At 44.8% G+C, this 25,096-nt stretch overlaps 1 protein-coding gene across 10 annotated transcripts in view; it reads left to right on the top strand.

Annotated features, from left to right (window-relative positions):
* Positions 1-25,096, top strand: part of cacnb4a (calcium channel, voltage-dependent, beta 4a subunit) — a 64,916-nt gene that overhangs the window by 28,337 nt on the left and 11,483 nt on the right. For 3 of the 10 annotated variants that reach the window (XM_050049460.1, XM_050049459.1, XM_050049463.1), the window contains 9 exons: positions 14,422-14,541; positions 15,150-15,272; positions 16,527-16,654; positions 18,231-18,310; positions 18,455-18,474; positions 20,291-20,371; positions 24,380-24,438; positions 24,530-24,639; positions 24,765-24,916. In XM_050049460.1, the coding sequence (XP_049905417.1) occupies positions 14,422-14,541; positions 15,150-15,272; positions 16,527-16,654; positions 18,231-18,310; positions 18,455-18,474; positions 20,291-20,371; positions 24,380-24,438; positions 24,530-24,639; positions 24,765-24,916 (873 nt within the window). The other 7 variants (XM_050049462.1, XM_050049461.1, XM_050049468.1 and 4 more) reach the window with 6 other exon arrangements.

Raw genomic sequence — 25,096 nt, 5'->3', positions numbered from 1 at the left:
ATGTGGCCCCTGGCCTCCTGACATGTTGCACATGTTGCACATGTGGCCCCTGGCCTCCTGACATGTTGCACATGTGGCCCCTGGCCTCTTGACATGTTGCACATGTGGCCCCTGGACATATTGAGTGACATCTAGTGATGAGAGTTGCAGACTGAGCTGAAATGTCTTTCATGTGCTGAACTTGTAAAACAGTGGCTGATGTGAAAACAGATGTCCTGATCTCGAGTCAGTGTTTGATTTGTCTGCTCTGGGCTACTGTAGAAACAACATGTGTTGTGGGAGGAGTCACTGGTTTGCTGAGTTTATTTATAATCAAAGATCCAGATATTTTCTAACAGCACTGTTCATCTTTCTAACTGCTGATTAAACCAGGAGAGTCAGACTTCCTGTCGGGGCCTCTGCGGCGCTCCGTCAGTCGCCTCACATCGTCTGAATGAACGAGACTTTTACTGACTGAACCCTGGACGCCCAAAATAACTCCTCTCAACATTCGCTGCTCTCTGTCCCTGATCGTTCAGCAGAATCCAGAAATATAGTCTGTTTCCTGTTGTTTCAGCTGTTGTTATCATGTGTGCTTCTATTGTGGCTCTGAATAACTGATGAGGTCATTCATTTAACCGCACGACGTTACAGGAAGTAGATTCTCTGTAAAATATCTCAAAGAGAGACGGTCTCATATTAACCCTCCATATTAACACACTGTGTGTATAACTGGATGATGGTGGTGTGTGTGTGTGTGTGTGTGTGTGTGTGTGTGTGTCCTCTCTCTGTCCCATATATAGTCGGCCTGGCAGCACTACAGACGACATCTTTGGGGCTCTCACTGTCCTTGTGGTTCACTATCAGCTCTTGTCATTATCTCCTGGGCGTCTGCATGTTGTCTGAAGTGAAGCTTTGTTCAGAGTAGAGACGGGCGGACCGAGTCGTTTCACAGTGTCCGTTCCTTCGAGTTTGGATGTGTAAATATATCCAACCATTTAAACCTTTGAAGATACTTTTTGCAGAGTATGTTCTCTCTCTGTGACACAGTTGCTGTGTGGTTGGTTGCACCAACAGTAAATCCAAAAGCTTTGGTCCTTGATTTGTTTCCAACTAGAAGTGTATCAACACCAACTCCTTGTCTCCGTCTGGTGGAAAGAAACGTGCTATCACACTGAGCTCTGAGCCACCAGTACACCTGGATATTCACCATCAGTGTGGTTCATCACTAAATGATGCTGGTAACAGTTGGTGCTGATGGGTCGCTAACGTTAGCTTCAGTTCGGAGGCTGCTGCAGTAACGTTATGGTCAGACAGTACGGCTGCATCAGACTCGTTGTCTCTAAGTTAATCTCAGCCTGTAGATCAAACAGCTGGTTATTAACAGGTTGATTATTTCAGGCTGTCCTAAATGTTTTGTATGTTTTTCTACGAAAAGCGACACAGAAATTCATACATATCTCATGTCTTTTAAAAGACTGTGATCACGTACCTAAAGACACCCGACCATGTTTCTTTTCCTAAACCTAACCTCCATGACGTTAACGTTAACATACATTAACTGTATGTTAAGGATGTAACGTCATTCATGGGGTGCAAAGGATATCATATGAACTGTTCTATGAGGATACAACAACACGCAGCCCAACGATACCTGGAGATCTAATCAAATACACATACCTGAGTATATTGGACATACATGCACAGATGTCCAGATAATCAGTGTCCATCCTCTGTGTCGGGTTATTCACTTGGCAGGAGGCAGACTGACGGGACATGATGTTCATCAACCTTTATTTGTTAAGGCGTCGTGAACGCTCAGATTGAGGCGAGGTCACAAAACAGTCATTTGACATGTTCATAAAATGTTTGTGTAACTAAGAGTTGAATGTGTACAGACGCATCAAAATCAGAAACACACGTCAGATTGTTGACATCAGTGAGATCTTTGGCTCTCTGTCCTCCAAAAGGGGGCGTGGCCTTGTCTGATGCATGGACTGTGTATAAAGATGGACAACGCGTTCTTTCAGTCTCTACCCAGAGCTCATGACCACAGGTGAGGGTTGGGACGGAGATGGATCAGTAGATTGAAAGCTTCAGCTCCCTCTTCACCACGATGGTCCGACGCAGCGCCCGCATCACTGCAGACGCCGCACCAAACCACCGATCCATCTCACGCTCTGTTCTCCCCTCAGTGTTGATGTGGAGGTGAAAGTTAAACTGAGATGTTAGTGTGTCCCCTCCGTACAGAGTACAGGACGGTGTGACCCAGTTACTACAGTCCTGCTCACAGACAGTGTTGTCTAACGTGTGACTCACCTTTATGAAAGCTATTATGTAAAACACGACGCCTCGTAAACCTGCTGCACTCTGATTGTACTACTGAAGGATGCTGGGAGGAGACGTGTGTGAGTCATCGCTGTACAGCAGAACCAACGGGACTCAATGATGAGCTGTGTTTGGGCTCAGATGGTTTTAAGGTGTGTTTCCACTTCTCCACCCTCGATGATGGAGGATATGATGAAGAATGCTTTTAGCCTTTTGGCCCGGGGCTGAGAGGGGCGGAGGTCAGAGGGCGGAGGAAGGATGGAGATGATAGAAGAGAGCGAGCTGTGGCGTCTGCTCAGATAAAGCTTGAGTGTGGCACGATGGACTCGAGACTGGCCACTTGACACTCTCAGATAATAACCTCACAAACAACCCATTGTCTCTGTGTGAGAGAGTGTGTGTGTGTGTGTGTGTGTGTGTGGGCAGAGACAGACACAGAAGGGGGGGGGGGGGTGTTTGTTGGCAGAGTCTGTGCATGATAGTAATTTTGGGAATGTTTCAAAGCTCCTCGTGCTCTGAATACTTTCTGTCCTCTCCAGTGAAACGAGTGGAGTGATGTCATCTGTGTCGGTCGAGCTTTCACAGTTTGAAGAATGTAAAGTGGCAGATTTATAATTCAGATATTCAGTTAAATACACACAAGTTCACCTTTTGTCTTCACGGTGTTAAAGACGTCGACATGATCAGATTCAGTCTGTATGTTGCAGGAAGCAGAGTTTATACAGAAATTAAAATGCACTGACATTCTTAGTGAACGTGTGCACCTGCAGCAGCTGTCATCAGAGTTATGTCGAGCACCATCTGTTTAAGATTTATGGCAGTTAATGTCAATTTAAATGATTGAAGGAATGAGCACAGTCTAAGGTTCATCCTTCTCCAGCTCCACTTTAACCAGTTAACCAGCTCATATTCTGGGTGTCATGTCAGGTACAAGGTGAAAAGAGGTCGTATTTAGTCTCTTAATTAATCACAGATGTGTTTGGGTGTAACATGAATGTGTGCCTGCAGCAGGTGACCTCATATTTACATTACAGATAAAACAAACAGGAGAACTGAGTGGTTTCCTGTCGATGTCAGCGTGTCAATACAGCGTGTTTGAGGGTTCACATGACGTCAGATAACTCCGCCCATCTCCCCCAGAGAGCAGGTACAGTGTAAGGAGCTGTGGAGGGGGGCCTCGATATGTTGTTGTGGCCTTATGTCATATCTCTAATTGATAGTAGTAATGCGGCTTCCAGATAAGTTCAGTCAGCCTCACAGTTTGATGATCCAGGAGCTTCAGTTGGTTTTAGAGTCGACTGATTTGCAGGACGTGTGGAGAGCTGCAGGATGACGCTATGAACTGACTGTCTTGACGGCTGCATTCAAAAAAGTGCAATCAAAAATCCCTGGACAAATAAATGAGCCTTCACACAAACGAAAGTCAAATCAGTGGGATATTAAACGACTTCATTAGACAATAAACTGAGACGAACCAAACACACGGAGGTTAAAGACTGTAACTCTGTGGCGTCTTCACGCCTCACACTCGCCTCAGCACACCTGCCTTTAGTTAAAGGTTCCTGAGATGGGGCATCGGTAGTGTAGTGGATAGTGCTGGCGCCCCATGTATAGAGGTGATCACAAGTTCAACTCCGGCTTGCAACCCTTTGCTGCGTGTCGTCCCCCCCCCAACTCTCTCTCTCCCCCATTTAACACACTATCCTGTTCATTAAAGGCAAAACGCCCCAAAAAATAATCTTTAAAAAAAAAAGGTTCCTGAGAGGCCAGGTCAGGTGGTGAGTTAAAGTGTCTCAAAAGATAATAGGAAAATTTAACTTGCTAGAAATGGCTCTGACAGGTGGTAATAGTTTTAATAAAAATAGTAAAAAATAATCAATTTAATTTTTTTGTCCTTTCTTCATTTGTGGCGCCCCCTATGGGTGACAACACCTGCAGCATTCTCCTCTACTGCCTCTGCCACAGGGCGACACTGCCACCTGCAGCCCCTCCACACAGTGTGCACGTGTTGTGAGCCCTCCTATATAGGCCCATCTTACTGTCTGAATAATGCTAGTCCTTTGATGTCGGTTTGGTGTGTCCGCACAATAAGATTTTGCGTCTAAACTTGGCGTTGGACAACATGTTACCAGCGATCATCAGCACAAATCTGTAGCTGACAAAACCACCAAATAAAATAAGAAAGTTTTCATTCAATTAAATATTTTTATAGTTTATGTAAAGTAAACATAATGTTATTGTAGAATAGATCGACACTGACTCTGTCACTCAAAAAGAAACCATGATGGAGATGAGTTTGCATTTACAGCTTGTTCTCAGGCCAACATGCTGCTGCAGGGTCTGCTCTCTCCACGGGCCCCTCCTGTCCCGCGGGCCCCTCCTGTCCCGCGGGCCCCTCCTGTCCCATGGGCCCCAGTGCACTGTACTGCCTGCTCTGTCTGTATTTACGTCCCCTGCACAAAGTCTGGAGGCAAAAGCATAATTTGCAGTGTGAGTGTCCACACAGTAGTGTTAACCACCAAATGTCCCTCAGATCTGTGAGCTAGTTTTTGAGATCAGTGAATTAATTATTGCTAAAATTTGTAAGTTAAAATGTGAACAGTTGAAACAGTGTCTGCCTCTGAAATCTGAGCTTCTGCTGCTTCTCTTTATCATGAATTAAATATCTTTGTGTTTTGGTTGTTGGTCAGATGAGAGTGAAGACATCTCCTCTGGACACCAGTGATGGACATTTGATCGTCTGTCTCCAGAGAGCTGATTGATTGTGTTGAACAGTTGCAGCAGGTGTTGATCTGTGGCGAGCGGCGGTGTTTGTCCCAGGTCCTGCAGTTATAGATTTCATTTGTAATGAGGCAGTAAATAACAGTTATTTGTATCAAGGAAAGAGTCCCATGGCTCTGAATGGCTCATTAGCAGAGGCACCTGGAAGCTCTGGACGAGGACATTAATCGTGTCCGTCCAGCGTGGCGCTTTGATTTACTGACGTACTGAAGGACAAATCCTTCGTCGCACCTTGTGTCATTTATTCTCACTCAATTATTGATATGTAACTGTCGTGTGTTTTTAACAGTGCCTTCACATTCAGGCCTTTAAAGAGACGACAGACTTTATTTTTCACAAACTGACTGTATGTAAACGTGTCACTGACTCGTTACTGTGACCAGTCGACGGGACACGAGTGTAAACTGAGACATGAACATCCTGTGTCTCCGTCACTGTGGCACGCTGATGGTTACAGAGGATGCAGTCATGCAGAGCATGTGTTGTGCTGTGAAAGAGGTATGGAGGATGGTAATTGGACGAGAAGGAGGAGGAAGAGGAGGAGGAAGGCGCTATCGCAGGAGAAAAAATGATGAAGAGAGCAGAACTGAGACTCATACATCATGTCTTAGTCCTGATGTCAGCCAAACCTTTGTAAGCATGTTTCCTGCTCCCATGAGCTTTACCACAGTGTGTGTGTGTGTGTGTGTGTGTGTACAGTTTGTACAGCTGCTTCAACATGTTTTTAAATGATCCTCCTTTTTACTTGAGCTGATGACATAGAGCTCTGCTGTGGTACATTTTTATACTTCCTGCAAATATAATCAGATTAATCATATTTCTATGTATGTTTAGTTAGTTGTACCTGTGTGTGTCTTCTGTTACTAAGACCTTATTATTTTATTTTTAAAGGCAGAAGTAGTCTCATGTGTCCTGGGCTGAAAATGATCAGAGAAAAGTCAAATCAAACATTGATTGAAGAAGTTACTGCAAAATAATAAATCATAAGCTCAAATCAGGTGAACAAATAATGTGTTTACTTCATGTCTTCATTCATTTTTATAAAATGTAAATCATCATTTTCCACGAGCACAAAGTCACATCTTCATTATTTGCTGTATTCGGGTTTTTTTCAACGATCAGTTTATTGACATTTCACAGAAAAAAACATCATATAGAAAACAATATGTGTGAATGTTCACAAAAGTCCTGGAGTTTATTTAAAACATCTACACACACAGTGACAGGTTGTGTTAATGTTACTGAAAAATGAGAGCACACACACACACACACACACACACACACACACACACACACACACACGTGTAAACAAAAATAAATAAATAGGAACACAAACAGAAACAATAGATACATTAAAAAAATACATGAAAAGGAAAAAGAGAAAGCTTAATTTAATGTAGATTACACTGGAGGTGCAATATGACAGACACCTTCATTGTGTTCTGTTTATTACATTGACTTTGTTCACATCAGGTTTAAATAAGTTATATTGCAGAGGTTGTGATTATGATTCCTCCCAACGTACAAGATGAATCCCTGTCCCTTCATATATTCTTTTAATTCCTGTCATCATCACCATCTTCATCGTCCAAGATCAGTTTTTAAATATATATCTATTATTGTATGTCTACAATGTGATGTCAGCTTTTAGTCTGAATGAATGAAATGTTGAGACATGAACGAGGCTCTGTGTGTCATACACGGCATGTCTAACCCCCCCCCCTCCCCTCCTGTGTGCTCTGTGCATGGATGCTGTTAATGGCTCGTGTTGAACAGAGTGTGTAGCAGCGTACATGAGGACGACAGACTGTGCCGTCATCTGTTTGGTAAACATTTGTGCTGAGGCCAAGTTTTTCACCCTGTCGGGCCCCGCTGCACCGCTCCAAACGGCCACCAGCTGCCGTCAGGCAAAAAGGAAATCAGATTGAGCTCAAGAGCTGGAGACGTTCAAGTGTAACAACACAAAGCCTCTTGTTAAAGACCAGAAGAGATTTCTGGACTCTTTGTCAGATGGAAACGTTTTTAAATACAAAATAGACTCTGAGCTGAAGATGAGGCTGATTTTCTGAAATAAGGGCTCTCTACACGACCTGTTGTTGTAAAGGCTGACAAAAAAAGCAGCGTTAAACTCCACACTTTCTGTCTGTCTGTCTGTCTGTCTGTCTGTCTGTCTGAAGCTTGGGGCTACGTGAATGTGAGTTGACGGTCCAGATTCAAACAGGAGTGTGATCAGAGATGGAACGTCTCCACGATCTTCATGCTTCAACAGCAGAGTTGTGACATGATGCGTCCACAGTGGCCACTTGGACACAGACAGAGACAAACATAGAGACGGAGACGGAGACAGAGACAGAAACAAACACAGAGACAGAGACGGAGACAGACGGAGACAGAGATGTAGGCGGACTCTCCTCAGTCGAGATCAGGATTCTGTAGAGTGCTGAATTTGACAAAGTCATTCAGGTTGAAATATTTCACCAGGTTGTTATTTTATATCAGTGTGTAATCTGGTCTTTGAACACCTGCTTGTGTCTTTGTGTCGCTGTGGATGAGGACCAGGCACCAGCAGCATCACTCTGTAAACTACGCTGCTCAAAACAATTAAGGGAAATATATGGAGACAAAGTCTGACAGAGAAGAGTGGTGTTAAAACATCGTTATAAAGGAGATTATCAGCTGGTTGTGTGAGAGTGTGTACACAGCAGTGTGTCTGTGAAGCACACAGTAACATGAGCTCCAGTGTTCAGGAGGTCAGACACAGACGAGCTGCTGCATCACCTGCTGCACTGTCAACATGTCATTGTCATGATGCGTCAGGTGAGACTTTGTCAAACTGCTTTGTATGAACAGATCAGCGAGAGGAGTTCATGTCATCAGTGCATCGTGACAGGAGAAAAGATTACAGAGAAATGAAGGAGACGGGTCACAGAACAGTTTGACTCAAAGTGACAAAATGTTTTATCAGCAGAAGTTTTGTTTTATCACTGTTTCATTAAGAAATAAAAACATATTGACCCCAGTCATCTATGCCAACATTCTTCCCAGTGAGCAGATCGGCTGTGTGGTGACGAGTGTGGTCGAACAAGTCATCAAAAATAATTAATTAAAATTGAAAATTTGTTTTGAGTTACTGGTCAGACTTTTTCACATTTTTGTGATGTGACTTAAAAGAAAGAAACATAAATACATGTACGCTGTTTAATACTGTTAATGTGGGCACGTAAATTATTCATTTTTCATTGAAAGACAAACTTGTGTGCAGTTGTGTGATTAAACAGTTTGTGTGTTCTGTGCTGTCGAACAGAAAAATGATATTTTCATATTGAAGCCTGTGTGTGATGCAGTGATTTACTCAGCGCAGGAAGTCTGTCCCCAGTGTGTGTGTGTGTGTGTGTGTGTGTGTGTGTCACCCAGTGAGGGCTGAGTCTCTTTGATTGTAGCACATGAAAGTGAATCAGTCATTAAAATTCATGAACTCATTTATGCGTGATGTCATGGTGCGTGTCATGGCCGTTGCACTTGACTGTGTGCAGCATTACATCATGAAACATGTTTCCACATCACAGCAGGTTACGTAACACAGGGACACAGATTGTTTCATGCAGTCGCTGCTGTTCAGGCCAATGAACGAAGCTTTGATGTGGACGAGAACAAAAAGGTGGAACTGAGCTGCTTTGAGGGAACGATCACACGTGTGTGAAAATAACACTGGTGAATATTTACCTTCAGCTCAGCTCCATACAGTGCATTAAAGAACAGTCACCTCTGTGACATCTTCACACTGTGTTTACATCAGCTGTGGTGAACTTTGACCAATAGCAAAGACATCTGTGGATCGTTGTCGTGTCAAACCAGCCAATGTTTTGATATGACACGATATAGAAATACAAACTGCTTCACATGACAGATGCTGCCTGGCTCACAGTGAGTCCACATGGAGCTTCAGAAAATGGAAAATGTACCAATTTTGTTGTATTTATTAGCGAGCTAGCTTCTCGCGTGTGTCACAACCAGCCCGGTCCACATTCAGCATAAACATTTCCTCTGCAGGTAACAGTCACGTGCCGGCCTTCACTCATGTGTCACTGCAGCACTGTTTTCTACGGTGGCTGACAAGGACAAACATGCTTTAGTGACTCAGAACATTTCCATTCAGAAAAACACGTCTCAGCTTCAGAAATGAGGCCAGTTCAAATGGAAATGCTGCAAATAAAAGAAAACCTGCTGTAGAAAGTAAAAACAGATCCATTAACCACAGACACACTGCAAATACTGAAACGATAGGAAGTCAAAAACACTCGAAAACAAATGCAACATATCCAGACCGCACAGCAGCAGTCCTCCAGGCCTCCAGGGGGAGCTCTGCTAGTCTGCTGCTCTCTTATATTACTGTAAAAGACTAAAAGACCAAATGTAAAAAAAAATTCATAACTTTATATGTCGTCTGTTTCCTTCACTTTCATCCCACTTCAAAAACAAACACACTCTCAGGTCAGAAATCAAGTTGTTTTACTTGACGCCACCAAAAGTGTCTGTTTTTTACTGAGACGTGCTTCTCTGCAGGACAGTGTGTGAAATGTGGTGTGTGTGCAGACCAAGAAACTGCTGCTTCCCATCCAGCATTATGCCAACAACACTGGTTATTTTAAGCCACATTTCATCTTTTCTCAACCATGTGGTTTATGTGCCTAAATCTAGACACGCGGTAACTACAACACTGTGAAGTTTCAATGTACCTGCTGCATGATAAGGTACAGATATACAGAAATGTATAATGCCAACATTTATTCAGCTGATTGGGTCACAGCAGCATGATTTTTGTTTTGTTTGTATGTGCAGCAGGTTTCTGCATTTGTGTTGGTTTTGGATTTTACTTTGCAATTTTGAATTGGCATAATTTCTTTTTTTAATTCCCTTAATTGTGTTTTTAAGGACAGATAGTGATAATGATGAGTCAGATAATGTGAAGCTGTACACACAGTGCCTCCTGTACACACAGCGTCTCCTGTACACACAGCGCCTCCTGTACAGGCAGCGCCTCCTGTACACACAGCACCTCCTGTACACACAGCGCCTCCTGTACAGGCAGCGCCTCCTGTACCTGTAGCAGAGAGCAGTGATGAGCAGTAATTAGCTGGTGGACCCCTCTGAACTTGTTGCTGCCTGCAGGGCAGCCGTCCAGTGTTTATGCTAATGAGCTGATTACTCAGCTGGAGTGAAGCATGGAGCACAGATCTGGTGTTACATGGCTGCAACATCTCACTCCATCACACAGACACAGAACAACAGCTAACTGGACCAGAACAAGAGGCTGAAAGAGAATTATATAAGAGCACAGCAGGGATGATGAGGCTGATGATGTTTTTAGTCCCTGTTAATTCACATGTTGGCCTTCATCATGGCTCAGAACTCCACAGAGACGTTTGGTCTCACTGTGAGCCAGAGCAGCTACAGATTAATGTCATCCTCATATCTTTTCATCAGACCCAAACAGAAACTGCTGCAGCAGTGATCCTGGATGAGTTCTGCAGAGTTCTGCAGAGTGGTTTGTTTGCACTTCACGAGCAGTGATTGACGATGACTGGCAGCTGTGTTAAAGCCTTGTTTTTTATTCAGCAGTGGATTCCAGCACATGACTTCAGAGGCACCAGGAGGAGAAGGAACATGATTTTATTTTACTTTTTAAAAATGAAATGCCTCATGTACAACTATGTGGACGTGTTGATCCTGACAACCACAGATTTGATTGTGTTTATTGATGTTATAGATCAACTTCCAATAGTCCAGTTATTACCATCATGGATCAAAGATCTGTGTCTGTGTTTTAGTTATAGAAATACATTGATCCTAATAATGATATTGTCTCTATAGCCCACACACAGTGTCTGTTAGCAGCCTCACATTAAGATGAATACATTTCTTCTGACAACATATTCTACCATTATACCCTGACACATATTGATTTGGGATATTTGTTGAATCATACTTTGGCACCGTCCTGCAGACCCAGCAGCAGCAGCTGAGGTGAATGTGTCGGCCTGATGTTACCTGCTCCGGCTCCTGAGCGTGAAATGAGAAGCTTTACACACCTGAGCTGAGCTCTGTGAGTGGATCCCTGACTAATGGACCTGTGTTATGAACCCATCAATCACAGAGCTGATGGTTAAATCCACACTTACACACTTACTGCTATTTGTAAACAGTGCTGACTTTAGTTTGCTCCTGTTGTCTCCACGCAGCGGTGATGCATGTGCACACGAGGCCATGTTGGCTCTGAGGAGTTCACCTTTGGCTGACTGCTGCTGTTTGTGCTCTCCTGTGGGAGATCGGCTGCAGGTCCAGATCGTTACAGCTGCTCTGTGTGTATTTCTGTATATACAGTGAAACGGCTGCACATATTTGTGACACATTTATTTTCTGTTATTCATCAGAATAACGTAGAGTCAGAGAAATGTTGGCGCAGCTCTGTTTCCTCTGAGCTCACAGACATGGTCATGTTTTCATCAGTGATCCTTCTGCTTCAATTCAGTCTCTACAGTCGTTTAATGCTGCTGAAATTTTAAATGATGATACTTTGAAAAGATTATGATATTCAACATCATGTTGGATACCACAGGAAAAATGGAGATAACACCTAGAGACAGTGAGTGAACATGTGCGAGGAGTGAACAGCAGGGTGAGAAAGAAAACTTACTGAACTTTCTCGACAGCTTCATTAGTGAATGAGGTCCATTGTGTTTTGTGCAGGTACACGTGGTCAGTGACAGTTTAAAACAGTTTATATAAACGACTGTGAATCACTGCCACCATGAGAGGTCCTTGAGTTTACAATCATAAATGTGCACAAAGAATATGAGGCTGACTGGTCCAGTAGTTTGTGACATTAGCTGCAGACAGACAGAGACACACGTAACCAAACACATGACGGTCTCCAGGGTCTCACCTGGTGGAGATCAATAGAAAGGTAAAGACAGATGGTAGAATACAAGGATCATTTTACGTACAGTGTCCTCAGATTGAGACGTGCACCTGCTGCGTGCTGTGATGTCATCATCACTGCTGCTGTCTCCGCCCCTCGCTGCAGGCTGACTGCATGTGATGCTGGAGCTTGACGAACATGTTGGTGCTGTAATAAGTGTGTGTACTGAGGTGTAACTCCCTCTGCAGCTCCTGTTGATGTTGGCACATTTTCCTCAGCCGGTCGTCTGTGTAGCTTTCTGTCTCTGCCCTGGATAAGTGGGTGGGCGTTTAACTGCTCCTCTAATGCAGCAGCCACTGACTCGGAGCTAATAGGGCCGAGGGGTGAGGCAGTGGGTGAGGACGGAGATAACTCCTCTGATAGTGATGGTATGAGACTCATTTCCAGCCTGAGGAAGAATGAAGGGGGGGGGGGAGGGGGCGTCAGACACACACTGAGTCCCACAGGAAAACAAACAGCACACAAACTGTCCAACCAGATCTCAGCTGAACGTCCACAGCACATTATGAAGTGACTTGTTAAATGGCACGCTCTGCCTTCACCACTAAATCAGCAGCTAAATCCAGTACAGTCCCACAGACTGTAGAGTCATTTCAAAATGTGCCACAGGTGCTCAGCTGGGTTGAGATCTGGTTGGACAGTTTGTGTACTGTATGTACTGTATGTCCTCCAAATATCAGTGCAGTGTGTGATCGATGTGGGGAGTCACAGGCCTCACCAGCCCAGATGTTCTGGCACCATGTATTGGTGAAATATTCTGCAGTCATTATCAGGCGTCCTGGGTCGACCTGTGGATCCTGATCCACTGACTGAGCTCTTTGGTCTAAAGGATGTGATGTTGTGTTAACCAGCTCCCAACATCACATGATATCACCTGTAACCCTACTAACACGTAGATTGATATTGTTCCTGCCCACTCTGCCCTGAAGGATGCGATGAAAAGATTAGATTCTCACTGAGAGGACGTGAAAACAAATTTTTAGCTGATCTGGCACCCCGTCATAGACCACTGTAAGAAACATGCACTGACTCCTCCCCCTGACCTGTCCAGCTTAAATGACAAGAAACAATCTGACATCATTTCTCTCGTTTTAATTATGCTTTTCTTTCCTCAATCTTTTTGAAATAAAATTATACATTTTATCTGTAAAAACTATATTTTGCAAACATGTCTGCTGTACTTTTGTCTTTTCTATACATATATGATAAGATGGTTTTTGATTTGTTGTTTCCTTTATATTTGTATCTGAAATTCTGTTTTCACCTTTACGCTGTTGTCAGAGTGTGTTTAACTTTGAAAAGCCCAATAAAAAAAGAAGAATACATCACCACACACCTGTAGTGAGTCACAGGTGATGAGTGGGAGGGATAACATCCGCATGACAGAAATACTTTATTGATCCCTGAGAGTACACTGTGATTGGTTACAGCCGCTCTGATGTAAAGAACAGAGAATTATAAGAAGAAAGAATAAGAGTATAAAATACAAGTAAATATGAAGCAATAAAATAGAAACAATGTGCATTATGCTTCAGTATTTAACACTAGTACTTAATATTAGTGCTGAGGCTGCGAGTGTGAAATGTATCTACAATATAAACATCTATAGAATGAAGTAAACATAAGAAATGTGTGCAGCTATGTGACACCTGTGTAGTGTACCTTTAACGTACAGACGTGAGAGTCATAACGGTCCTCTCATCAACTCATGGAGAGACAGAGAAGAAGAGTTTCCACAAAATGTCAAACTGCTCCGTAAAACAAGACAAAACAAGTCAAACAGAGGAGGAGGAGGTGACCAGACAGGAGGAGGATGATGACATCATCACTGACTGTACATCAGAGCGTAAACTGAAACAGTATAAAGCTGTGGGGGGGTTACCCCTCTGTTCATTCACATTCATATCCAGTCAAATCACCATGGAGACAAAACAAAGGAGGCGGGGTCTCCTGAGTGGTGTGACGCTAATTTTATCTGCACAAATACACACACTATCTTTGTGTTCCTGTGTCTTCATCATCATCATCATCAGCCGCTTCATCATCTTTAATCTGTCAGCCTTTGATCCTATGCTTTGATCCTGCACGGACACACACACACACACACACACACCTGGCTCTCTGTAACCTCCCACTCGTTGGTCGGTTCTTCTTCTGTCCTGAATCTATCTGCACTGTTTTACATTCAGATGTTTATGAACAGGAAGTGTTGAGTTGTTGTTGTTTTCTCCTCAGACGTCAGATTGAATCTGCGTCACACACAGGAAGTTGTCACCCTGTGGTTGTTTCTCCAGCCCTGCTCCTCTTCATCCCTCCGGATTACATGTTATTTACGTCTTGTGTGTGCTCTGCAGGGCTCAGCTGATTCCTACACAAGCCGACCGTCTGACTCGGATGTTTCCCTGGAGGAGGAGAAGGAGGGCGGCCGGCAGGAGAGGGAGCAGCAGGCCACCGTCCAGCTCGAGAGGGCAAAGGTCAGATTTTATTTCATGTGTTATTTATGACATTTATCCTTTTTTACAACAGGAAATAAACAAAAACAGAGTTTAACAAAGTGACAGGAGTTCACACGTCAGTCTGTACGATCACTGACATGGAGGGAAACTGGAACACACCAACAGACAGATAAACAATATGATGTGCTGAAAATATTTTATTATTTTAACAAAGTGTGGAGGCAGAAGTGAACAAATAAAGAGGGAAACGATCAATTGTCTTTTAGGTTATTTAATACAGCGTGTTACAGGTAACGAACATACAACAGCCCTTTTTTCCAGGTGATTAAAGATAATTATGAATATTAAATTCAATTTCTGCCAATAAATCCTTCATCAGGAGCTGTTAAACAGCATCTCTTCATCACCCCCCCCCCACACACACACACACACACACACTGCTGAGGGTGAGGCTGATGAGCACGTTGGCGCTGTAGTCACTGACTGTAACTAACTCTCTTAGAAACAGTTTCCACACAAACACTTCATCAGCATCATGAGATGCATTTTTATCTTCTGTGATGCAACATTTAAATATCTGTGTGATACTGTGATGATGACTCTCCTTCCTCTCTGCTGTGTGACAGACTAAAGCCGTGGCCTTCGCTGTGAGAACCAACGTCAGTTACTGCGGCGCCCTGGATGAGGACGTTCCTGTGGCCGGCACCGCCGTCTCCTTTGATGCCAAGGACTTCCTCCACATCAAAGAGGTACGCTGAGGAGGTGGTGATGACCCTGTGCTGAACCGTTCACTGCTATGACACAAGAAAATATTGTTTACCCTCCCTTGAATCTGTGTTAAATAGATAAAATGTCAGAACCTTGTTTATGTGTCATGTCTAATTCAGGATTGTTGCTGGGTGTCAGTTTTCTGCTCAGACTTCCTGAAGTATGGTTAAAAACAAAATGACTACAGTCCTGCTGTCCCCCACAAAGGACATGTGTTCAAGGGATAGTGCACCCAACATGAAAGTTCAGCCATTATCTACTCACCCATATGCCGAGGGAGGCTCAGGTGAAGTTTTAGAGTCCTCACATCACTTGCAGAGATCCAAGGGGAGAGGAGGTAGCAACACAACTCCACCTAATGGAGGCTGACGGCGCCCCAGATTCAAACGTCCAAAAACACATAATTGAAACCACAAAATATCTCCATACTGCTCGTCCGTAGTGATCCAAGTGTCCTGAAGCCCCGACATAAAAAGTTGTTTGGAAAAACCTCATTTGAACTCTGTTTTTAGCCTCATTGTAGCCTGTAGCTCTGACTGCCTCTCTGGGCACCGCGCTCACGTGGGCGCGCTTGCGTGAGACCGTGAGACATGGGCACCGCGTTCAATTGTGTTCACGTGCTTTTGCTGGTCTTGCGCAAGCACACGCATGTGAGTGCGGTGCACAGAGAGGGTGTGGGGGTTTGGGTGCACTATCCCTTTAACATGTATATTCTGAAAGGCTTAAAATGAACACTTGGAATCGTAATACAATAAACTCCATGTGAAGAACAGAAACAATATATTTACAGATTTGATCTCTTTCTGCCATAAAACATGCTGCAGCTCCCTCCTTTAGAAAAGACAGATGATATGTTGTGTTGGTCACACGCCACCTGTGTTACCTGTGTTACCTGTGTTACCTGTATTACCTGTGTGACGTCTCAGGACGTCCCTTTCACAGTATGTCAACAGTCAGATAGACCACATGCATGTTGCTTAAGATAAAGGCCTCAGTGTCGTGACCCTGCAGAGGACAGATATGAACTGATATATCTGTGGTAGATGTGGTGGATTCTCAACATGACACAGTGGGAACTTCTCTCACACTGTGATTGATTCATAAGTCATTTCTATGTTGGGTTTTAGATATAACACATTTACTGTACGAAATAAAAGGTAATCACAGGCTTCTTCACTGATACACACCTGCCAGTCTCCCGCTCAGTAACATGACACCCTCTGTCTCACCTGCAGAAGTACAACAACGACTGGTGGATCGGCCGCCTGGTGAAAGAAGGCTGTGACATCGGCTTCATCCCCAGCCCTCTGAAACTGGAGAACATCCGCCTGCAGCAGGAGCAGAAGAGAGGACGCTTCCATGGGTGAGTGCAGGAGGTGCAGGAGTCAGGAGGTGCAGGAGTCAGGAGGTGCAGGAGTCAGAAGGTGGAGGAGTCAGGAGGTGCAGGAGTCAGGAGGTGGAGGAGTCAGGAGGTGCAGGAGTCAGGAGGTGGAGGAGTCAGGAGGTGGAGGAGTCAGGAGGTGCAGGAGTCAGGAGGTACAGGGGTCAGGAGGTACAGGGGTCAGGAGGTGCAGGAGTCAGGAGGTACAGGGGTCAGGAGGTGGAGGAGTCAGGAGGTGGAGGAGTCAGGAGGTACAGGGGTCAGGAGGTACAGGGGTCAGGAGGTGCAGGAGTCAGGAGGTACAGGGGTCAGGAGGTACAGGGGTCAGGAGGTGCAGGAGTCAGGAGGTACAGGGGTCAGGAGGTACAGGGGTCAGGAGGTGCAGGAGTCAGGAGGTACAGGGGTCAGGAGGTACAGGGGTCAGGAGGTGCAGGAGTCAGGAGGTACAGGGGTCAGGAGGTACAGGGGTCAGGAGGTGCAGGAGTCAGGAGGTACAGGGGTCAGGAGGTACAGGGGTCAGGAGGTGCAGGAGTCAGGAGGTACAGGGGTCAGGAGGTGGAGGAGTCAAGAGGTGGAGGAGTCAGGAGGTGCAGGGGTCAGGAGGTGGAGGAGTCAGGAGGTGGAGGAGTCAGGAGGTACAGGGGTCAGGAGGTGGAGGAGTCAGGAGGCACAGGGGTCAGGAGGTGGAGGGGTCAGGAGGTACAGGGGTCAGGAGGTACAGGGGTCAGGAGGTGGAGGGGTCAGGAGGTGGAGGGGTCAGGAGGTGGAGGAGTCAGGAGGTGGAGAAGTCAGGAGGTGGAGGAGTCAGGAGGTACAGGGGTCAGGAGGTGGAGGAGTCAGGAGGTGGAGAAGTCAGGAGCTGGAGGAGTCAGGAGGTGGAGGAGTCAGCAGCAGAGACTGTAGTGAATAAAGAGAGGTGGAGGGTTGGGGGAGGAGCTGCAGGAGCTGCAGGATGAGTAAAAGCCTGGCAGCTGAGCTGACAGATAGGGAGGAGGTGAGGTGGAGGAGAGCCAAGCTGTTTGCTCCTCCCTCTCAGAGGTGTGTCTGGATCCAGGCCACCACAGATTTTTCCATCAGATGGAGGAAAAGTGCTTCAGCCACCGAGGAGGCGATTAGAGACGCTGAGCGCCGCCGTCTTCCCTCCTGTTTCCTGTCGTCTCCTGTTTCCTGTGCGGGAGGGTCAGAGGTGTGACTGAGGACAGCGGTCATCTGTTTCCTGTGCGGGAGGGTCAGAGGTGTGACTGAGGACAGCGGTCATCTGTTTCCTGTGCGGGAGGGTCAGAGGTGTGACTGAGGACAGCGGTCATCTGTTTCCTGTGCGGGAGGGTCAGAGGTGTGACTGAGGACAGCGGTCATCTGTTTCCTGTGCGGGAGGGTCAGAGGTGTGACTGAGGACAGCGGTCATCTGTTTCCTGTGCGGGAGGGTCAGAGGTGTGACTGAGGACAGCGGTCATCTGTTTCCTGTGCGGGAAGGGGGGGGGGGGGGGTCAGAGGTCATCACTGAGGACATCTTGATGAATTAACACTGGTCTCTGTCTGTTTGCTGTCGTCACTGCAGCAGTAAGTCCAGCGGGAACTCCTCGTCCAGTCTGGGAGAGATGGTGTCAGGAACATTCAAGCCAAACCCAAACTCTGCAGGTTGGTGCCACAGATGAGCCTGAGAGGACAAACTGTCCTCACTGTTTGTCTCCGTTATCTGCTCCGTGTTTGTGACAGGATTCATTCAGACATGTGATGATGTGATGAATTATAACGTCTGATAAACTGTCTTTTCTTTTTCAGGGAAGCAGAAACAGAAAGTGGTGAGTATGGACATTTACACATTCACTGATTTACTGGATGGTTTTATAGGGGAAAATAAAAGTAAAGTAGATCGATAGACAGACAGATAGATAGACAGATAGACAGATAGACAGACAGATAGATAGACAGATAGATAGATAGATAGATAGATAGATAGATAGACAGATAGATATACTTTATTTAATCCCCAGGGGGGAAATTTAAAATGTCCTCAGCAGCAGGGGCAATGATGACAAAAACAGACACAGATCACAAGAACACAGCACACATACTGACACAAGAAAAATCCTAAAAGTACATAAGATCACAAGGTGTGAATAAAGGGTATAAAAAGGTGTGTAAAAACAGTACAATAAATAGGAAGAATGGTTCAAAGTGCATATGAGTTTGATCGCAGGGAGGAGTTGCACAGTGTTATTGCTGTGGGTATGAATGATTTTTTGTAGCGCTCTTTTGAACAGCGGGGGAGTCTGTATCTGGTGCTGAATGTGCTCTTGAGTGTGTCCAGTGTTTTATGGAGAGGATGGGTGGTGTTGTATACGATCCTATTGAATTTGGCCTGGATTCTGTCCTCCACCACCTCCTCAAGAGTGCTCAGCTTCAGGCCAACAACAGACTGGGCCTTCTTAACCAGCTTGTTGAGCCTATTGGCATCCTTTTTCTTAACACCCGCCCCCCAGCACGCCACGGCAAAGAAAAGAGTGCTAGCTACAACAGTCTGGTAAAACATTTGCAGCATCTTGTTGCATACATTACAGGACCTGAGCCTTCTCAAAAAATACAGCCGACTCAGGTCCTTCTTGTACACTGCCTCTGCGTTTGTGGACCATTCAAGTTTATTGTCCAGTAGGACACCCAGGTACTTGTACTGCTCCACAATCTCCACGTAACGTAAGTAAAGAGGTATAAATGAAATAAGTAAAGAACTGTCTTCAACTTTATTTCCTGAAATAATTACTCACATTGTTGACAGTAAACTCTTTAGAGGTCTGTTAGGGTCTCTTAATGACGATTTTTAAGTTGGAGGGTCCTTTCTTAACATTTAGATCATTGATCGTGCCTTTAATCACCTCGTCATTATACTTTATCAAACCTTAGTTCACTACAAACAGATTGCTCTTTAGGAAACTCATTTTAACAACCATCCGCATCAGAATGAATGTTAGTATTGTTTGAAACCACCTGTTTTATCCTGAAACGCTGTCTGTTCATGAAAGAGCACATTTTATTAGATTTAAAAAGCTGCAGTAACATTTGTTTTAACTTAAACATTAACTGTGAATCTCAGCTCGCACAGAAATCAGGAACATTAAACTGGATTCCTACTGAAAGTCAATAAAGCTGGAGGAGGCACAGATCAGGAAATTTTATTGAAAGTCCACCCTCCTCCTCCTCCTCCTCCTCCTCCTGCAGCTCCTCCCTCTCTGTCCTAAGCCCCTCCCAATACAATACAATACAATATGCTTACAGGTTATTATGGGATATTTGTCCAGTGATCCTAAAATCAAACCGCCCTCCCCAGCTTTAACTAGTCCTCTGCAGATGAATCTTTCCTGAAAAGTAATGAGACACTTGAACAACAGCATCATGTGCCGTGATGACGTGTGTGTACATCTCAAATCATTATCGTTTTAAGTTCATTCAGAATCAGTAAAACATTGTATTCAGATGAAAAGAGAACGTCTCTTTAAAGCATCACTCCATTTGGTGTTTGGTTTCTTCAGAGAGACACTTGCTCATATTAAATCTGTGTGGGTGTGTGTGTGTCTGTGTGTGTGTGTGTGTGTGTGTGTGTGTGTGTGTCCTGCCCTCCAGGCTGAGCACATCCCTCCGTATGACGTGGTTCCCTCCATGAGGCCGGTTGTCCTGGTGGGACCGTCCCTGAAAGGTTATGAGGTAGGACACGCTGCTGCTCCTCGAGCCATCTGACTCAGCCTCTGTCTCACAGCCACACATGAAGTCTCTTCATCCTCACTTGACTTATTCCCACCGTGCACTCAAAGACTTTGAGAAGACCTTTGTAAGACTCAAGTCTGACACTGTCACACATCTACAGGCAACGTGAGGTTTCAGTCACACATCATGACGTGTGTCAAAGACTGCAGATCCTGCAGGGTCACTGTTTACAGACTACAGCTAGATTCCTTCTGAGATTATTTCCCATCCTGCTCCTGCTGCAAAACATTACACCAAACACTCTTTGAGAAATATCACATTTTAACAATCCCAACATGTCTGCAGAAACACATCACTCTACACACACAAGATAAAAGGCGTCATGTGTCGACAGTATTCTTGTCAATTCAGCAACAATATGATCCATAAAGATAAACTGTGTTTGTGTACGTAAGTCTCCACCAGCGCCTGTTGTTGGTTAGCTGCAGTATTTTAGTGGGACGAGTCTGTGAGAATGAGATGTTTTTATCCTTCAACACGCACACACGTGGTTACGTTTAGCCAACACACATGTGGTTACGTTTAGCCAACACACACGTGGTTACGTTTAGCCAACACACACGTGGTTACGTTTAGCCAACACACACACGTGGTTACATTTAGCCAACACACACACGTGGTTACGTTTAGCCGACACACACAGCCAACACACACACACGTGGTTACGTTTAGCCAACACACACACGTGGTTGGGTTTAGGAAAAAAGAACAGGGTTTGGCTTTACAATCAAACAGGAAGCGAACACCCTCCTGGGTGAAAGTTGGTGGTTGTTGTTAACTTATGTTGTTGTAACACTGTATTTCCCCCTGATGTCGCCGGACCGGCAGCATATCATGCCAACTTGAAAGGATGGCTTTTTTTCTTGGTGTCTGACGCAGGAAGTCACTGACCATGCGTTCACAACTTTGGAGTGAGACCGGGTTGGTTTCCTCCTCCTTTTCCACAGAACCGAGACTTGTTCACATTCTTGCACCTCCCCAGATTCTCCTCCATGTTTACTGCATACACAATTTGCCACTTCCTGTTTGGTGCTGGAGAGAGTGCAGCTATTGGTTGTTGATGTTCACGTCAAAATTAAAAACAAACACAACAAACAAATGATGGATCTCACAGAGCACCAACTGAGCTAAAACTCATGATTTTGTTCCAACACTGGAAATTTGTTGGCGACAGTGAAATTTTTTGAGAAGTCGTTTGGTGTCATGCTGTCATTAGCCAACTGTTATTTTAGGCAGTGCACGTACATAAATCACATAGAGGCCATTTCTGCACGACTGTGCAAGAAGTGAAGTTTTATAGAGAAATCTCAACACAAAGATTATCACAGCTGATTCAGGTGAAATAACTGACATGTTAATGCAGCCGTTATCGTCCAAGCTGACAGATGTTGCAGACTCTGATTCCTCCTAAAGTTAAAATCCCAGAGATGAAACATAAAAGCTGCTGATTGATTACCAGTTACCACTGGATCCACAGGGCAAACAATAAAGGAGGCCGAGGAGGAGGTGGGAGGTGGGAGGTGGGAGCTGGAGTAAGTTGTCATGGAATCACAGTCTTTGCCTCCCATTCTGGTGTTGCCGTGGTAACAACCTTCTGTGTAAACTGCATCAGTCTAAAAAAGTGGAGCATGGTTTGAAATTAGAAACAGAGAATAATGTGCACTGACTGCACCAAGATGAGGTGTTTCCATGAGAAACAGAGAAGTGGTTATTATTGATCACATCAGACACAGTTCTGTTTATTATTTTCTGATCGATCAATATCACACAGCAAATAATAAAACTAAAGAGATCTGGCGTTAGCAGTGCTGTTCTTTCTGTCAGTGGCACAGAGTGAGGAGGGAGGTACTCTTATTCATTACTAAGAGAGTACATGGTGTCAGGGTCGTGTGTCGGCTCGTACGGCTGCAGAGTGGTGGAAGATGATGAAGTCAAAGTCAGGTTCTGCAGCAGAATGATCCTTGACAGTATTATTGTATATGATATTATTGGAATATCAGTACTGACATATTGATTGTACCACATGTATGTAAGCAGGATCTTGATGTTGCAGCTGATCGAGCTGAACTAGAACCATGTTTATGCTGTTGGTAGTTGAATTGATAAAGATGCATCGTGAACAGATCGTATGTTTGTGTCAAAAATTGTCTCTAAATTACAAGTCTTCAAACTAACTACACTCCTGGAAATAAAGGTGGTAACTAGAACTATAAACGGTTCTTCGGCTTTTCTCAATGGGAAAGAACTTTTTGGTTCCTGTTAGAACCTTTTATAACCTTTTGGGTTCTACCTACAAACCCAACATAAAGGGTTATACCTCGAATCTTCTATGAAAGCCACCCAGAACCCCAGGAGAGAGGTTCTACTGAAGTCCCTTCTGTGGTATAATAGTTACCACCAGAACCTTCTCTGGGGGTTTTCTCCAGAACCTCCTCACCTTCCAAGTCTGCAAGAACCTTCAAAGGGAGCTCTCGCAAGAACTCTGTTATGTCCCAAGGGTTTCATCTAAAACCCATCCAGAGCGTTCTACTGAGAACTGTTCTATATTACAAGGGTTTAATCTTCATCTGGAAGAACCCTTAAGTATTTGAAGGGTTTCATGTGGAACCCACCAAAGAGGTTTCACTGATTATCCTTTTATATTCCAAGGATTTCATCAAGTACCCACCCAAGAGGTTTTACCAAGAACCCTTTTAGATTCCAAGGGTTTCATCTAGAACCCACTCAGATGGGTTCTAGAAATAGTAATTGACTACATTACCCATAGATCTGTCTCCCACTGTTCATTGTTTTGGTTCTTAATGGAACCCTCGGCCTTACTAAACAAACCTTAAAGAACACTATTTTCAGAAAAGGGTTCTTCAGAAGCAAATGGTTTGGGGTAGAACTTCAGTCCTTCAGGAAGAACCCCTGCTGGAACCCATCCAGAGGGGCTCTTAAAATAATAATCGACCACATTACCCATAGATCTGTCTCCCAATAAACGTTGTTTTAGTTCTTAATGGAACTTGTAGTCTTATAAACATCCCTAGAAGAGTCCCCTCTTCAAAACAAGGGTTGTTCAGAAGCGAATGGTTCTGGGTAGAACCTCAGCCCTTCAGGAAGATCCGCTTTGTAACCTATATTTCTAAGAGTGCAATAACTAAATCTGTCCGATCGATACAGTGGAAGTAAAAAGGACACCTCCAAACTGAACTTTGATTCATCACCTGAGTAAATCTGCTTCATAACGTTCTTTCACTGTAAAGTTGATTCACCTTTTGGATCCACGGAGTCTTTGCACATCTTAACAGCACTAATTTCTGTCAGACAGCTGCTCCGTGTTTCAGCTCTCCGTGTTTCAGCTCAGACGACACGCCTCCCCATCAACCCTCTGTCGCTGAACACATCAGAGTGACAGCCGAACACAAAGCTGTCCTGTTTAGATTCATGTTTCCATCATGTGTTCATCGCCTCGAGTCAAACACCTCAGACAAACACAAAAACTGACAACTTTCTCAAAGACGTAGCTACTCCATCTTGACTTCCTGTTTGAGTTGGAGGCCTCGGCCTGGCGGTCAGACTCATCAGGAGACGGCTGCACTTTGTGATCGCTCCAATCCATCAGCTGTGCGTCGGTCTCTGCGACACCTCTCATCGTAGCTCTTAATCACTTCATTTAAAGTGGCCACATTCGTCCTGCACAGAACCGTGAAGAAAGAAACCAACGGCTCGGTCAGGTGTGTGATTCACAGAGCTCGGCAGCAGCGGCCTGTACGGACGCCATCAGAATGAATAATAAGAGTCTGTCTGAGCTGCTTTACGATGTAGATGTGTGAGGATTGTTTGACTGTTACATGTCTGACACTGTGACGCTCTGTGACTTCTGTCTGTCTTCAATTACCTGATCTTCTTCTTCTTCCCTCTTCATTGTGTGTCCTCCACCTGCTCCCTGATTCGTCGCCGCAGGTGACAGATATGATGCAGAAGGCGCTGTTTGACTTCCTGAAGCACAGGTTTGACGGGAGGTGAGCAGTCAGAGTGCAGCAGCATCTATCACACAGAGAATCATCCTGCTGCCAGTTTCCTGTGCATGACGTGTGTCTGGTATTGTTTCAGAATATCCATCACACGGGTAACAGCTGACATATCGTTGGCCAAGAGGTCAGTACTAAACAACCCCAGTAAGAGGGCCATCATTGAGAGATCCAACACCCGCTCCAGCCTGGGTAAAGCTACAGGAACTGTTCACTCAATGATGTGCATGTGCATGTGTTGATGTTCTCTGACTGTCCTCATGTTCCCTCTCGTTCATCATGGCCGCTCTGCTGTGTGTTGGTGTCTTCCTGTGTAGCGGAGGTGCAGAGTGAGATAGAGAGGATCTTTGAGCTGGCCAGGTCTCTGCAGCTGGTCGTGTTGGACGCAGACACCATTAACCATCCAGCACAGCTCATCAAGACCTCGTTAGCACCCATTATCATCCACGTTAAAGTGTCCTCACCCAAGGTAAGACTGAAGGCTCAGATAGCAGACACACTGATCAATCAATCAATCAATCAATTTTATTTATAAAGCCCAATATCACAAATCACAATTTGCCTCACAGGGCTTTACAGCATACGACATCCCTCTGTCCTTATGACCCTCACAGCTGATCAGGAAAAACTCCCCAAAAAACCCCTTTTA

This window comes from Epinephelus moara, chromosome 7 (assembly GCF_006386435.1).
Source record: "Epinephelus moara isolate mb chromosome 7, YSFRI_EMoa_1.0, whole genome shotgun sequence".
Classification (NCBI taxonomy): domain Eukaryota; kingdom Metazoa; phylum Chordata; class Actinopteri; order Perciformes; family Serranidae; genus Epinephelus; species Epinephelus moara.
Note: the sequence above shows the minus strand (reverse complement) of the source record. Positions and strands in the feature narration are given on the sequence as shown.